Source organism: Anser cygnoides, chromosome Z (assembly GCF_040182565.1).
Source record: "Anser cygnoides isolate HZ-2024a breed goose chromosome Z, Taihu_goose_T2T_genome, whole genome shotgun sequence".
NCBI classification, from domain to species: Eukaryota; Metazoa; Chordata; class Aves; order Anseriformes; family Anatidae; genus Anser; species Anser cygnoides.
The window spans coordinates 64,714,664-64,727,884 of NC_089912.1; the positions used below are offsets into that span (position 1 = coordinate 64,714,664).

At 44.1% G+C, this 13,221-nt stretch overlaps 1 protein-coding gene across 3 annotated transcripts in view; it reads right to left on the bottom strand.

The window, feature by feature from the left end:
• The window catches only part of CCBE1 (collagen and calcium binding EGF domains 1), a 95,776-nt gene extending 83,508 nt beyond the window's left edge, over window positions 1–12,268 (bottom strand). Inside the window, exons 1-2 of one of the 3 annotated variants that reach the window (XM_066989111.1) lie at window positions 12,079–12,267; window positions 11,894–11,974 (exon numbers count right to left, since the gene is read on the bottom strand). In XM_066989111.1, coding sequence (XP_066845212.1) covers window positions 11,894–11,974; window positions 12,079–12,179 — 182 coding nt within the window. In that variant the 5' untranslated portion in view covers window positions 12,180–12,267. Of the gene's footprint in view, window positions 1–11,893; window positions 11,975–12,078 lie in introns of all 3 variants that reach the window. The other 2 variants (XM_048052278.2, XM_048052279.2) reach the window with 2 other exon arrangements.
• Window positions 12,269–13,221: the final 953 nt, after the last annotated feature.

Sequence of the window (13,221 nt, forward strand, 5' to 3'; positions counted from 1 at the left end):
TGTAATTTTTCATCTTCTTGGCCATCATATTTCCAAGAACAAAGGTCAAGATGGCATTTAATGAAAGGATTACTATGTTTATTTTGATTCTTTCTTCCAAAAAAGAAGTACTACAGAGCAAAGCACCAACTGGACAATGTGGAATGTAGCCAGAGTCTTCAGTCCTAAGATGCAATTAAGAGGATCTGAACACAGGAAAATTTCCTCTCTATTTCTGTCCTGAAGATATATTTGTCCTGCATTAACTCTTTGTCAATTCCTTTAGGAAAATTTCTTGGAACACTTTTCTTTTCATTGGAACAATTTATAACTGTAATGGCTCTAAGGTCAATGGAAATGTTTGAAGTCTCTTTACCCCGGTACTCAAAAATATCCAGCAGACCGTATTTGCAAACTAGGATGTGTAAATAAATATATGTGTACATTAGCCATCCTGCTACTGACTACTTGTTTTCTCCTGCTCTTTTCACTCTGCCACAGCTATTTTCACTGGAGATGTTCCAGTGATGTACCATTAACTTATTCCCACTGTGGAAATACTCGGGATATTTTTGCAACATAAGAAAACATCACAAAAATCTAATTTGTCTCTCAGTGGATATTAAAAAATACACTTAAAAGGGACCTTTTTTTTTTTTTCTTATCTCAAACAGTAGCATTTTGTTGAACTGGAATGACAAAATCATCCTAAGAAAACAAAGACCAGTGAGTTATTTGAAGATTCAGTTTACAGCGACCTTCTTTGCTGTAGCAGGAATGCTACATCTTAGGGGTAAATTACCAAGTAAATTTTTTTTTCTGCAACGCATAAATTAATTTTTTTCCTTCATTTTATAGCTGGAGAAATAGCCAACACTGAAACCGTGGAGTAAAGCTTAGTGGGTAACTGAAGGCAGACTTTGGCATGATACGGCTCATTGAGGAGCATGGAAACATAGCCCAGGATCCAGGAGTACAGCTCAGATCCTGGCAAGCCCATCCTAAGGTTAAAAAACCTTGCCTCCCAGGGTCATAGTGCCTTCCACTGATGTAAATCTGGAGGGGTGTGGAAAAGGCCCCTTCCAGGCACGCTCAACAAAACCGCTACTCAACAGCAGGTCAGCGTGAGGACAAGAAACAGCACAAACAAGAACCTGTCCAATAAACTCAGCTTGGAAAGTCATAGCAGAAGACTTGCTTCTCTGGTGAGATGCATTTGATTTGCTTTAACAACTTTTTGTGTTCTCTTTTCATGGAATGCTAACAAGAATTATGAAGAGGAATTCCAAAACTGATGCTATCTGGCATAAGCCCAGTGAAGACTGTAGAGCTAAGTATATGCAAACCCCTGCAATACTGTTCTGTATACTGTATACAGCACTGTTAGTACCCACTCAGGGGACCAAAAGAGGGATCCTTTGACACAAGTTTGGCTTCCAAGAATAATCTAGAAGTGACCTGCCCTGCAAATATATTTTACATACATTCATGAATGCCAAGTAGATTTCATGAGATCCTGGGTCAGCTTGAAACATTTCTGCAGGAAAAGAAGCTGAGTTAAGATCAGATGCAAGGAGAGGGTTTGAATGCACATTGAATCTACTTTGAACCTGCAAGAGTGGCCAGGATTGCAGGTCTGTATAAACAGGAAAAAAAAAGTTTGTGCAAAAAGCTCTTCACTAAAGCTGTATCACTGAAACTCTTGCTTCTCTACAAGAAGTTTCAAAACTAAGAGGAAAGAGGACATGTTAACTTGGTCTAAAGGATAACTCTCTCCCTCTCTCCCCACCAACTGTATACTGCGAACGCTGGCTGAACCTGAACTCCTGAAGCAGACTCTTACAAGACTGAAAGAATGAAAAAGTATGAAATCTGGGAAGGGTCGGGTTGTCCTCTCTTAGCTCTCTCAACCCTGGCTTGATAGCTTTAGTCTGGAAGAAAGGAATGGGAGAAACTGATGGGTGAGAGGAACCGGGGAAACACATTCAGGAGTAACATTTTAATACCTTCTCTTTTACTATTACACAAGCTGGAAGGCAAGCAGGGCAAGGTAGAATAACAACTTATCCCACGTTCTCCATTTTTAAAGAAGCACAAGGTGGCACGTGGTTATTTTACAAGTGGAAAAGCTTAAAGCGAGAAATTTTCTGTGAAGATTCCAGAAAATAAAATAACAACCTATTTTCTATAAGCCCTTTCATTTCTCAATTTTGAGATTTAAAGGAGTTTCACCAATTATTCTGTGGATATGCATTTTAAGAAGTGAAGAGGCTGGTGCCAGTCTCTTCTCCCTGGGAACCGATGACAGGACATTCAGGAACAGCAGAAAACTGCACCAAGGGAGGTTAACACCAAATATATGGAAAATTTTCTTTACCGTTAGGGTGGTCGACCACTGGAACAGGCCTCCTAGAGAGGTGGTAGATGCCCCATGCCTGTCAGCGTTCAAGTGATTTTTGAACAAATCCCTCAAGAAACTGCTTTAACTTTTGGTTAGCCCTGAAGAGGTCGGGTAGTGTGACTCAATGATCTTTGAAGGTTCCCTCCAACCAAACTATTTTATTCTATTTTATAGACTCCATGGAGTAAAACATCCTGTGGAGGAGAGAGTTTCTTCAGGAAGGGAAAAATAACAACCAAAACCTAATGAGCTTTTTATCCAAATATATTATACGTCAAAACAACATTTCTCCATCTGCCTAAGCAAATATACTATTTTCCATATAACCAGCACATTATGTAATATACCAAGTCAACATCTGAGGCACCACAGAAGTCACAGTCTGAGACAACACTTACCCGTAGACTGTCTGGGCCATCATGTAGACGACCAGCCTCACCACGGCTGGAATCATCGTGCTACCAATTCCCAAGCCGTGGGCAGAGACCAGCCCAGACTACAAGCACGCAAGGCTGCTGCTGTTCCTTGCTCTTGCCTTAGGAAGCTGCAGTTAAAAGGATTTGCCTATTCCCAGCAGGATCAAGAGTTCACCAAAAGTAGCTCCAGTGACCCCTGGTCCTTCAAGTCCCTCTCTCACCCTCCACTTCTGAACCGCTAACATCTACCAAAGACCCTCAACCCCATTTTCACCCGTTTTTTCTCTTCCCACAGATGCTATTATAAAGATTAAATAATTTTCCCCTTGGCTATTTTTGTTTGAATTATAACTCATTTCAACTTTCAAAGGCAATAATCTTTAAGCTAAGGGTTTTGTCAGAATTCCAGAGAGCAATGTTTAGGAAACAACACTGCTTTTTGATGCCGCTACAACAACATACTACACAATGAAAATTGTGTATGATAATAGCATCTTGTCGAACAGGCAAGATGTCAGATTTACAACATATTAAATGTGTTGAATGTGATCATAAAGATATTAACATTCCACTGAGACATCAGAGCTCCAGGCAGGAAGTTATTTACAATGAAATAATGCATCCAATTTGCTCTTTTACAAAAATAATTCTGAGCATACTTTTTTGTGTGTGTTTTCACAAATTTCTAAGTTGTCAGCATTTACCCATCGCTCGTAAAATATTATTGTAATAGTTTGTGTACTTCTTCAGTCATTTTGCAAGCTTCACCATCTGACTTTTTGGACTTGGGCATTTTGGTACAGAGAATTAGCTGTCAACTTTCCCCCTTGAGGGAGGGTAATGAGTCTATCAAGCCAATGTGACAACTGCTGTTTTACATTGGAAGCTATGCAACACCAATTTCTCCATAGAAAGACTTTTGTTCTTCATACACTTGCTAGCCCAGATGAATATTGTCCTCTACTTCTCCAAACTCTCTCTATTCTAACTTACCCTTGATTTATAATAAGCCTATTCATTCTCCAAGAACAATCCCTTTAAATATTCAGAGTATAGCTTTGATTTTTTTCTCCCTTGCTCACTTAAAACATTGTGTACGCACTGCCTTAGCACCCAGCCCATTTGAAAAGAAAGGAATAAAAACTGTTTGATGTGTGCTTACTACTGAATGGCTGCTTATATCAATACACTGAATATAGACACTGTACATTTCACCTTATTTAAATTCCAGTGCAGATTATCAATTAAAATGGATGTGGTTAGATCTTAAGTTCATCATCAACAACAACAAAAACACACAGAAGTACACGCTTGCAATAGCTGGATGTAAGCTAAATGTTTTATGGACTCGTACCTCATTGTTTGAACCAGGATCAACAACAAAATCAACACAGCATGGTGGAAAACACTCTTTAAGCAAGAAGGATTTTCCAAATGCAATTAAACTCTGGGACTACTGTCTGCAACTGAAATTGTTTTTCTCTTCAATTGTTAAACAGAGCAACCCTCAAGGAGATTCAAACGAATTGCTTTTTTTTTTTCTAAGCCAAAAAGAAACTGAGTCAGCACTGTATGGATTCAGCTCTCCATTGTTTGTGCATATAATTGGAACATAGAAGAAAAGGCAAAGTATACCAGCAGAATGACATTTGCTACTGTTGGTTTAAAAAAGAAGCCAACAACAGTCTGAAAACTGAAACTGAGCAACAGAAAAAAAAATCTAGTCAGAATTTGAGGGGAGGTTTTTTACTCTAAATCAAATGTCAGCTCTGTTTACTTGGATGCTCAAGTGTCTGCCTCTTAGTAAATGTGAATTTTAAAGACAGAAGCACTGTAGTGACACACGGGGGTCTGTAGGAGACATAAGCAATGCAAGCCAAAGGTACCAGCACAGATCTTCTCCCTGTCCATGACAAAGCAAGCCCACTGCAATCCCTCCGACCCCAGCAGCTCCAGCTGGCGTGGCAGTGATACCAAACACTCAGCAATGATTCACACAAGAGAAAAGTCATCTTAGGACTCACGGCACTGAGGCTGAGACAAAAATAAAAGAATAAACTCAAGGATAGGAGAATTCAGCACATTATCAACAAAAAGAAAGAAAGAAATTAAGAATACATATATCACGTATTCCCCAAACTACCATAATCTGAAATGAGATACATCCCAGGTAAAGTTTCCCTGCACATCTTTAAATCAGCCGTATGCACCACGTAAGGTGTCTTGCACACATCTGCTTTGCGTGATCTGGTTGCACAGCAACTGCTGTCCCAAACATGCAACGACACAAAAACAGGCAGGCGCCGCTAAAAGTCCCAAAAACCTGTCCCCTGAATGCTCCTCCTACGGGGCAGTGGCTTTCCCAGCAGCATATGGGCTGTCCCCTCTCATCTGGGATGTCTAACGAGCTTTACCTATTTCACCGAGGGTAGTTTAAATATTTCACATTTGACTTCTTTAAACACCTGCCTGCATCATGCTCCTCCTGCTGTCCCACAGACCTGCACACCACAAGAGCGGACAGAGATTTCCCAAACCAAGGAAAGAAAGAGGAGGAGAGGCAGCCAAGGGATGAGGCAGCCGCTCCCGTAGCTTAGCTCCAAGCGCAGTCAGGAGAACAGGCATTTCCCCAGGGTGCGTGAGTGTGGTTTTGTTTGTTTTTAGCTGATGCTTTGTTTGTCTGGGTTCTGCTTAAACAGATGGAGTCTGGAAGCGTTTAAATTATACGTCTTTGGGAAGTGATTACCTCCCTTCTATCACACACACGTATCTGTCGCACAAGCTACCAGCAAGCTGGAATTTCTCTATTTTTTTGTGTCTTTACCCATTTTTCTTTCTATCTGTTCCTGTTTTTTCCCCTTTCTCCTCCTTGTTGCTCCATATCTTTATCCTCCCATCCCTCCTTCTTCCGCCTCATCTCTTCTGACCATGACCAGCGCAGAACAATCCAGCTCAAGGGGTCTCTGCCTCGGTGGGAGCAGTAATACCAGTATTAATTACGCCCTGCTGCTAGCAAGAGCGACTGCAATCACGCCTGTAAGGACAAAGCAGCCTGACCTTAGGGAGCGCATACAATACTCAGGATAATTACAAAAGTCATATTCCCTTTGGCGGCTGATTTTTATTACATATTTTGTATCAACCACGGGAGGCCCTGGGGCTACAATTCTGTTCGTCTGGAGCCTCTGTGCTAGACGCCATGCCCAGGAAAGTCAGTTCATGTTTAACCCTATATTCTGTGGATGCAAACCATAATGCGATGCACCTGGATTTCATTATCGATCGAACCACCAAGGAGGGCACTTCAGACACAGCTCTCGGCTCGCCAGTTTTAAAGCTCTCCAAAGTGCTTTGAAGTGAACATGAAAAACTTCCGGACTACACGAGCAGCTAGCTGCCAGACCTCATCCTTTAATTGTAGCACTATCTACCTAAGGGCACCACTCTCGGTAATTAGGCAGTGTTCTGGAGGATCATTAATTCTATTGCCTCATTTGGGAGTGAACTGACCGCACCAAGGAGACACCACCCCGTAAATCCACAGCACCACCGTGTTTTACTGCGGGAAGCTTTGCTACAGCCAACGACGCACATACCTGACATCTCAGGTGAGCAAAGCATCCCTAATCTCACCAAAATTCAGGAAGAATAAAGATCTCTAGCTGTAGGACCTAGGACAGCCCACAGGTAGGTGTATGCCTGCGGTGTTACTCTTATCCAGCAGATACTCACAGCGTATCTCAGTACCTGAGAGCAGCCCGTTTCCTCAGCACTCGCAGCCAAGGGAATCAAGGCGAAACAAGGACTGACTGCATTCACAACTGTGATGCCTTAACCTGCTACTTTCTGTGCAACAGTGAGAAAAAAATTCTGGGGGAGCTGAGAGAGATGTCTTACCATCATAGTAGAATATTCTGTTTTGCCAGGAAGCAACTTACCAAAGCTGAGTTTTATTTATTCCTATGCACAAAAGTCTACCTGTGACAGCAACTTACAGTAAGATTGTTTTACATATATAAAAAAACAAAAACTTTTGAACTCAGAGAACACTTGTGCTTGTTGCATCTCTTCCTAAACAGTGTGCTAGCCAGCTGGCCCAGAGCAAGTACAGGTGAGGCAGAGCACAGCACACCTGGCAGGGTTGTGCCACATCGCAGAGCTGCCAAGCAGCTTGTTTCGTGGTGGTGGTTTGGTACAGAGCTCAAAGCTCTGTACCTGCACATCACAGGCTGCTTCATAGGATGAACAGATTAACATAATAAATTCTGACACTCCTCGTTTTCGATCCAAACCCCAAGTGACACAACTGCAGCTCTTCTCAGCAGCAGTAGCAGGATGCATTGGCACATTTCAGATGCTGTGATGCTACCCTGAGTGACGTGCAGACTTAGCAGCTCATGGCACTTCACCACTGAACTACGTGCAAAAGAAGAATTCTTAGTTTATGGAAACATAAGGAAACTCTTTTGGCAGCTGTGGAATTACAGCTGTTGTGTATGTTTGCTTTTCTTAAAACAAAAACAAAATTCAAAATCTTATCCACTCTTAAATTTTCAGCAAAATTCTGCCATGGAGTGCATTACCCTGGAAGATAACTGGAGACTAAGCAGTACTGTGCTCTAATCGGACAAATTTATTGTTTACAATGTTATACTGTAATGTTAATCAGGGCTCTTGCAAATCTATTAAAACTAAAATGATCAGCAAAACTTCAGAGAGCAAACAACAGCAGCAATAAGAAATGCCTAAAAAGAAAAACAAGGAGATAAGATGACAAAATGTTATCCTTGTTTACTACAGCTGAAAGCTTCAAAATCATATACCACATTTCTATTTTTCCTGTTGGGAAGCTCTGGAGCACACTCACTGAGTATCTGGGAACAAGGAATTGCATACAGTCCCCAAGGGCATATTAGTGAAAGTGCTGCTCTTTGTGAAACAGCTACACTCAACTTACTTGCAATTACTTTTATCTTATAAGAATGTGCAAAATGATACAGTCTATAAAAATAGTAGGCTCCATCAGCAATATCAGCATTCAAGAGAGTAAAAAGAAATGCTTTTCAAGGCACGCGATCTCTGGTTAGCATCAGAATTAAGCAGGGCATAAGTATACATGTATTCTCTTCTGCAGTATGATTGACTTTTTTTTGTTTTGTTTTGTTACGAAGCATAGAACTACCTTTCATTGCAAAATTTAAAATCTCACACTTAGGGAGGGCCTCTGTAAAATACTCTCAGCTGCTAATTATCAGGTGAAGAAGCTGACAGCCTCCACAGAAACATGTTCGTCCTGTTTAAAAAAAAACAACTCTAAATCTCTGACAACCTCTTACTCCCTGCTGGTCCTGCAGAAGGATGGCCTCAGTCACTATGTGCAGAACAGGATTATACTCAGCTCCTTGAGGAACCTGCGCCCTTCACTTTTAGCAAAAGATGCACAGAATAGAGAGAGCTCACCATGACCTCAGAGCAAAATGGATAATTTTTCTCACCAGCTCAATTGTCTGTTTAAAAAAAGAAATCAGTTTAGTCAATTTGATATGCAAATTGAGCGGGGATTAAATGAACAGTTTAAGCTTAATAAAAGAAAAAGCACCTCTGTTGGCCCAAGAAGGCAGTAGCTGAAGTGTTCCTCCAAGATATGCAGATCCAGGTTCAAATTTCCACCTGCCTGATTCAGGGCAAAGGCCAGCCAAGCGTACAGGGCACTATCACAATCTGCATACCGCTTTTGTTAATTTGGGCCTTTATTTTTATCCACAATTTCTGAAAAAGAGCAAAGCTATTTATTTCAAATAAATTTACAGCAATATTTAAGTGTCTGGCATACAAAGGAATTTACATAGTCTGGTGACACAGATATTCTCATTGTCCCATCTGTTTCATGCTTCAATTTTCCTACCAGTGGTGACTGACAAATAGCTTCCTACCAGCAAATGTTTCTGCTAAGTCTCGATATTGTCATTCCAAAACACACTCACTGCTCTCTCCAAATGTAATATTTAACTTTCCTGCTATAAGACAGTTAACGAAGTGATCAGGCTTTGCTGGTTCTTAAGGAGGAGGCACCTCTAATTAATAAACTGATGGGCCTCCTGAACTTGGAATTGTGTGTCGCGAGAAGGACTACAGTTAGGATGCACAAAATGAATTGTCACACGCACGTGACAGCACGTGGAAGCACTGAAGAAAGCTGCAGCACCATTCATCTCATTTAGCATGCCAGCAGAGTTGTTCAGTAGTCTATCTGCTCCAACTGCCTTTTGCATCTGTTCCTCTGTACTCTTATGAAAATAAATACAGAGAACATCTAAAAAAATACAAATAAACCCAAGCCAAGGGCCAGACTGCACACATTCAAAAAGGAAAAATACATCTAATTATGTACAAGGTTGCTATGACCACAGGGAAAAATGCCAACGTATTCTCAGTGCTTGGCCCTGCTTTTGGCTTGGCCCTGCATTTGGATCATTTGTATTCACGAGTAAATCTCGTCAAAGAAATTTTCAAGAAATATTTTTTTTATGATGAAGTAAGTTTTTTGTTTTTTTTTAATTGAAGTGCTGTGCAAACATGCTGATTTTCTTGAAAAATTCCAACAGGAGCAAGAAAAAAGATAAAATTGTGTTGAGTCAAGAACTCATGCTTTCAAAAACTACATTTGTTCAGGAATTTTGACATCTGACTTAAAATGTGTTCCTTTTTTACTTAACTACTTGTACAGCAGATCATCAGTAGCAGTGCATGCTGCCTTGTGCCTGGTGTGTTATGACGTGAACAGAAGTTTGTGTCATTCTGTTTAATCTCTACACAGAAAAAACACTTTGACCTAGAAAGAAATTAGATGTGCATGTCATTTGTAAATAGCTGACATTAAGTATCTCTTTAAACTTTCTCTAACAATTTAATTACTATATGATGTATAACTATAGTCGCTGTGAGATGGTGAAAAACAGAGTAGGAAAACAAAAAATGAGATTTAGTAAGAATAAATACTGGACCACCAAAATCAAGTTCCTCAGAAATCTGACGTGAAAGTTTCCTAAAGCCAAAGCTGAGTTTCTGTCCCAGCTAAAGTTTTTTAACTGTCCACTGTCATGCCCAGATGCCAAAATTGAATCCTAAGGCACCTGAACGTCCTGTGAAATGAAACCCACCTTGGGACAGCACAGGCTTGGTCAACACTTGCATATTTCCTTTCATCTCACTATCAGCTCCAACCTCCCAATATCAATTAATCTAAAATTAAAATAGCCTCTGTGCAAAGCCGCTCTGCTGCTTTCGTTTGGGAGATGCTGCCCTGCTCCTGTGCAAACAGACATCATGAAGGAGCTCACAGTGATGGGGACGGAGCCTTCCTCACCCGATCCTAAAGGCTGGACCCTGGAAACGTGTCACTGTGTGGAAATCAAAAAAAATTTTAAAGGCAAGTCCTAGTACTCATAGACATTGATAAACTATTAAAACACGAACCACAACAACCTAGAGTGCAATACAGGGTTTTGCAAGCTCTTGTTCACTGTCTGTGCTGATTTGGGATGGCGAATGCTGCTTGGGAACACACAGGGGGGGAGCCGGGAAAGGCTCGGCACAAGCAGAGCCCAAAGGTCAGCAGTACCTCAGCAAGGATGAATGGCATTACAAGCGGGACCTGGCAGCAGGACAGAATTGTGCTTTCTCCGCATGGTGACCCACAGCAGCTGGGGGAGCCTGTGAGGTCCTCCTCAGTTCCGCACAAAGCAGGTCTGCTTTGCGGGGATGGGTTTGGGGACACGCAGCAGCGAGGATGTGACAGCAGGATGCCCATGAATGCACTGTACTTATGCAGCTCCTGTGCCAGCTTTCTCCTTCAGCAGCTCCCCCCTCTCTCAGCACAGCCTCGTCCCCACCCCAGTGTTATGCTCCCGAATCAGAGAAACGCTGGAGGTTCAACCAGGCACTTTCCTTCCCTGCAAGACCTACACGCTGCCTCTCTCCAAAAAGTGCCGCGTGCTGGAGAGCTGCTTACAAGTGGCTTCTACCTCACCTTCACAGGACGGGGAGAAAGCAGAAAAGGGAAGCAGGGAAAGATGGGCTGTAAGGATATAAATGGTGCTGAACAACAGGCAGTGCTGTAACGCTTTCCCAGGCGGGTGCATGGGCAAGGCACAATGCTGCTGCATCACGAAATTAAAGCTCTCAGGTACTTATGCCAAAGATAAAATACTATGGGAATAAATAAAAGATCTCTGCAACACTTCTCACGAGCACCAGTGTGCCTTATCGCATTTTTGGCTCCCTGGCGCACACATGCACACACACACAAGCAGTGCACAGTCAACTCCACAATGCAACCTCTTGGAAGAAGCAGCTTTCGTAGACGAAACATCTCGTCTGTGTGAATGGGACTAATCAGAGGACATCAGTAAAGGGATACGTGTGTGCTCATGTTTTGTGTATATTTCTCCACAAGCACATCTATACTGTCAAGTGTTCTGGGACATTTATCATCATTAAAATGGTTTTAAAATTCTTCTGAAAACAGATGATGTTTCTCAAATACACAGTTTAAAAAAAAAAAAAAAGGAAAGGAAAGATAGAAAACACACGGCTGGATTCAACTTACTTAATTTGAGAGGCCTCTAACGAAGTCTCCCCCAGAGCTGGTTGCTGAAGCACTGGCTCATTCTGAAGGGCTGATTCATCTATACCTAACGTAAACGTCCCTCCGGCTGGGACGAGCCCAGCTGATTTCACCGATTACCCCATAACTGATGCAGCTCAACCGCCCTCCTGGACGTACCTACCCATCCAAGCGAAGGAAGCCCCTCTCAGGGACTGAATCAGCCACTGTCAGGCAGCACAGGGCACCCAGACCCCCTCGCACCCCCTCCAGCGGTGCCGTTGCGGTGACATTTGCAGCGCGCTCCTAACCCCTTTCCCCTCGGGGATGCCACACGCGAAAGGGACACGACCACGGCACCGTTTCCCCAGCGGTGGGCAAGCCGGGCTGGGGCAGGGGAGAGGCGAGCAGCTCGCCACCGCCACGCGTGTGTCGCCCACGCTCAGCCCCGGGGGGAGCTCCCACGCGTGCCCCCCGCGGCTCCACGCTCACCTGAAGCAGGTGGTGAGCTCGCCCGTGGGCTTCAGGCAGGGGTAGCGGGTGGTGGCGATTTTATTCTCGGAGCAAACCTCCCTGCAAGAAGAAAGAAGAAAAAAACTAATAATAAGATGAGGCGGTGGAGGGAAGGGAGACGAGCAGAGGAGCGCGGCGCTCCGCGTCGAGGGGACTTCACCCACCTGTCGCCGTCCTGCGGCTCCTCCCGGTAAGTCCAGGCGTGCCCCAGCGCCAGCAGCAGCAGCAGCCGCAGCGGGGCCAGGCTGCGGGCCGGCCGCCCCATCGGGCCGCCTCTCTCTCCCCTCCGCGCCTCGCCGGCTCTGCCCGCCCCGGCCGGCGGCGGGGCTGCGCCGACCGCCGCTCCTCCCGCCCCGGCGTCGGGCCGCCCCCCGCCGCCGCCAGATGTGCCCGCGGGGAGGGGCCGCGCCCGCCCAGATGTGCCGCCAGATGCGGCCCCGAGGCGGGGCCGGGCCGCGGCAGATGCGCCGCGGTGGGGGGAGTCGGACAAACCCCCTGCCCTTCCCGGCCCCGCGGGTGCGGGGAGCGCGGGGGAAGGTGTGGGGCGGCGGGGGGACAAAATACAGGCAGGGAAAGTGATGGGAAGGGGAAGGTCCCGGTCCCGGGGGTGGCAGCGCTCGGTGCGCTGGCACTGGTACTTTCCAGACTGGGCTTTATCTGAAATCTGTCTCCCGAGGGAACGGAGGGGTTCAAAGCATCGCTGCTGCGACGGCTGTTTGTCCCTGTGTACGGCTGCCGCTTCCCTGCCATTCGTGAAAAGGAGAAGAGCAGCGATAAACTTGGATAAAATAGCACGTCACCCCTGGCCTGTTGTATCATATCCTGCTTTAATGGTTAAATCGCCAGGAACCAGGGGAGAAAACCTGCAAAGCGGTGATGCCTTTGCAAAGTCTTTGGCCAACGCATTGGCTTTGATCATCACATAACTACCTACAAATACTAAAGGCTTTGGGGAGATAAGGTTTGCAAGTCAGCCTTACTATCACTTTCACCTGTAGCATGAACAGCCTCATCTTACAGCTAGAATGTACTCACTTATTAATATTACTATTATGAGCCAGAATAGCCAGGGGTATGCAAGTAACAAACTGTAATTTCTGTACTAAACCATCACAGAATACTGGGGTGTAAGAGGACTTGAGCCACTTGCCTTCTATTTTTGGTTGGGTCGTGGGGAGTATTTGAACAAGTCACTTCATCCCCTCCATGCCTCAGTTTCCCCTGTCTGTAACAAGAAGACTGAAATAGTTTATTACTACTGTTAATAATAGTAATAATAATGCAGATCCCCACCAATTATTTGGCTA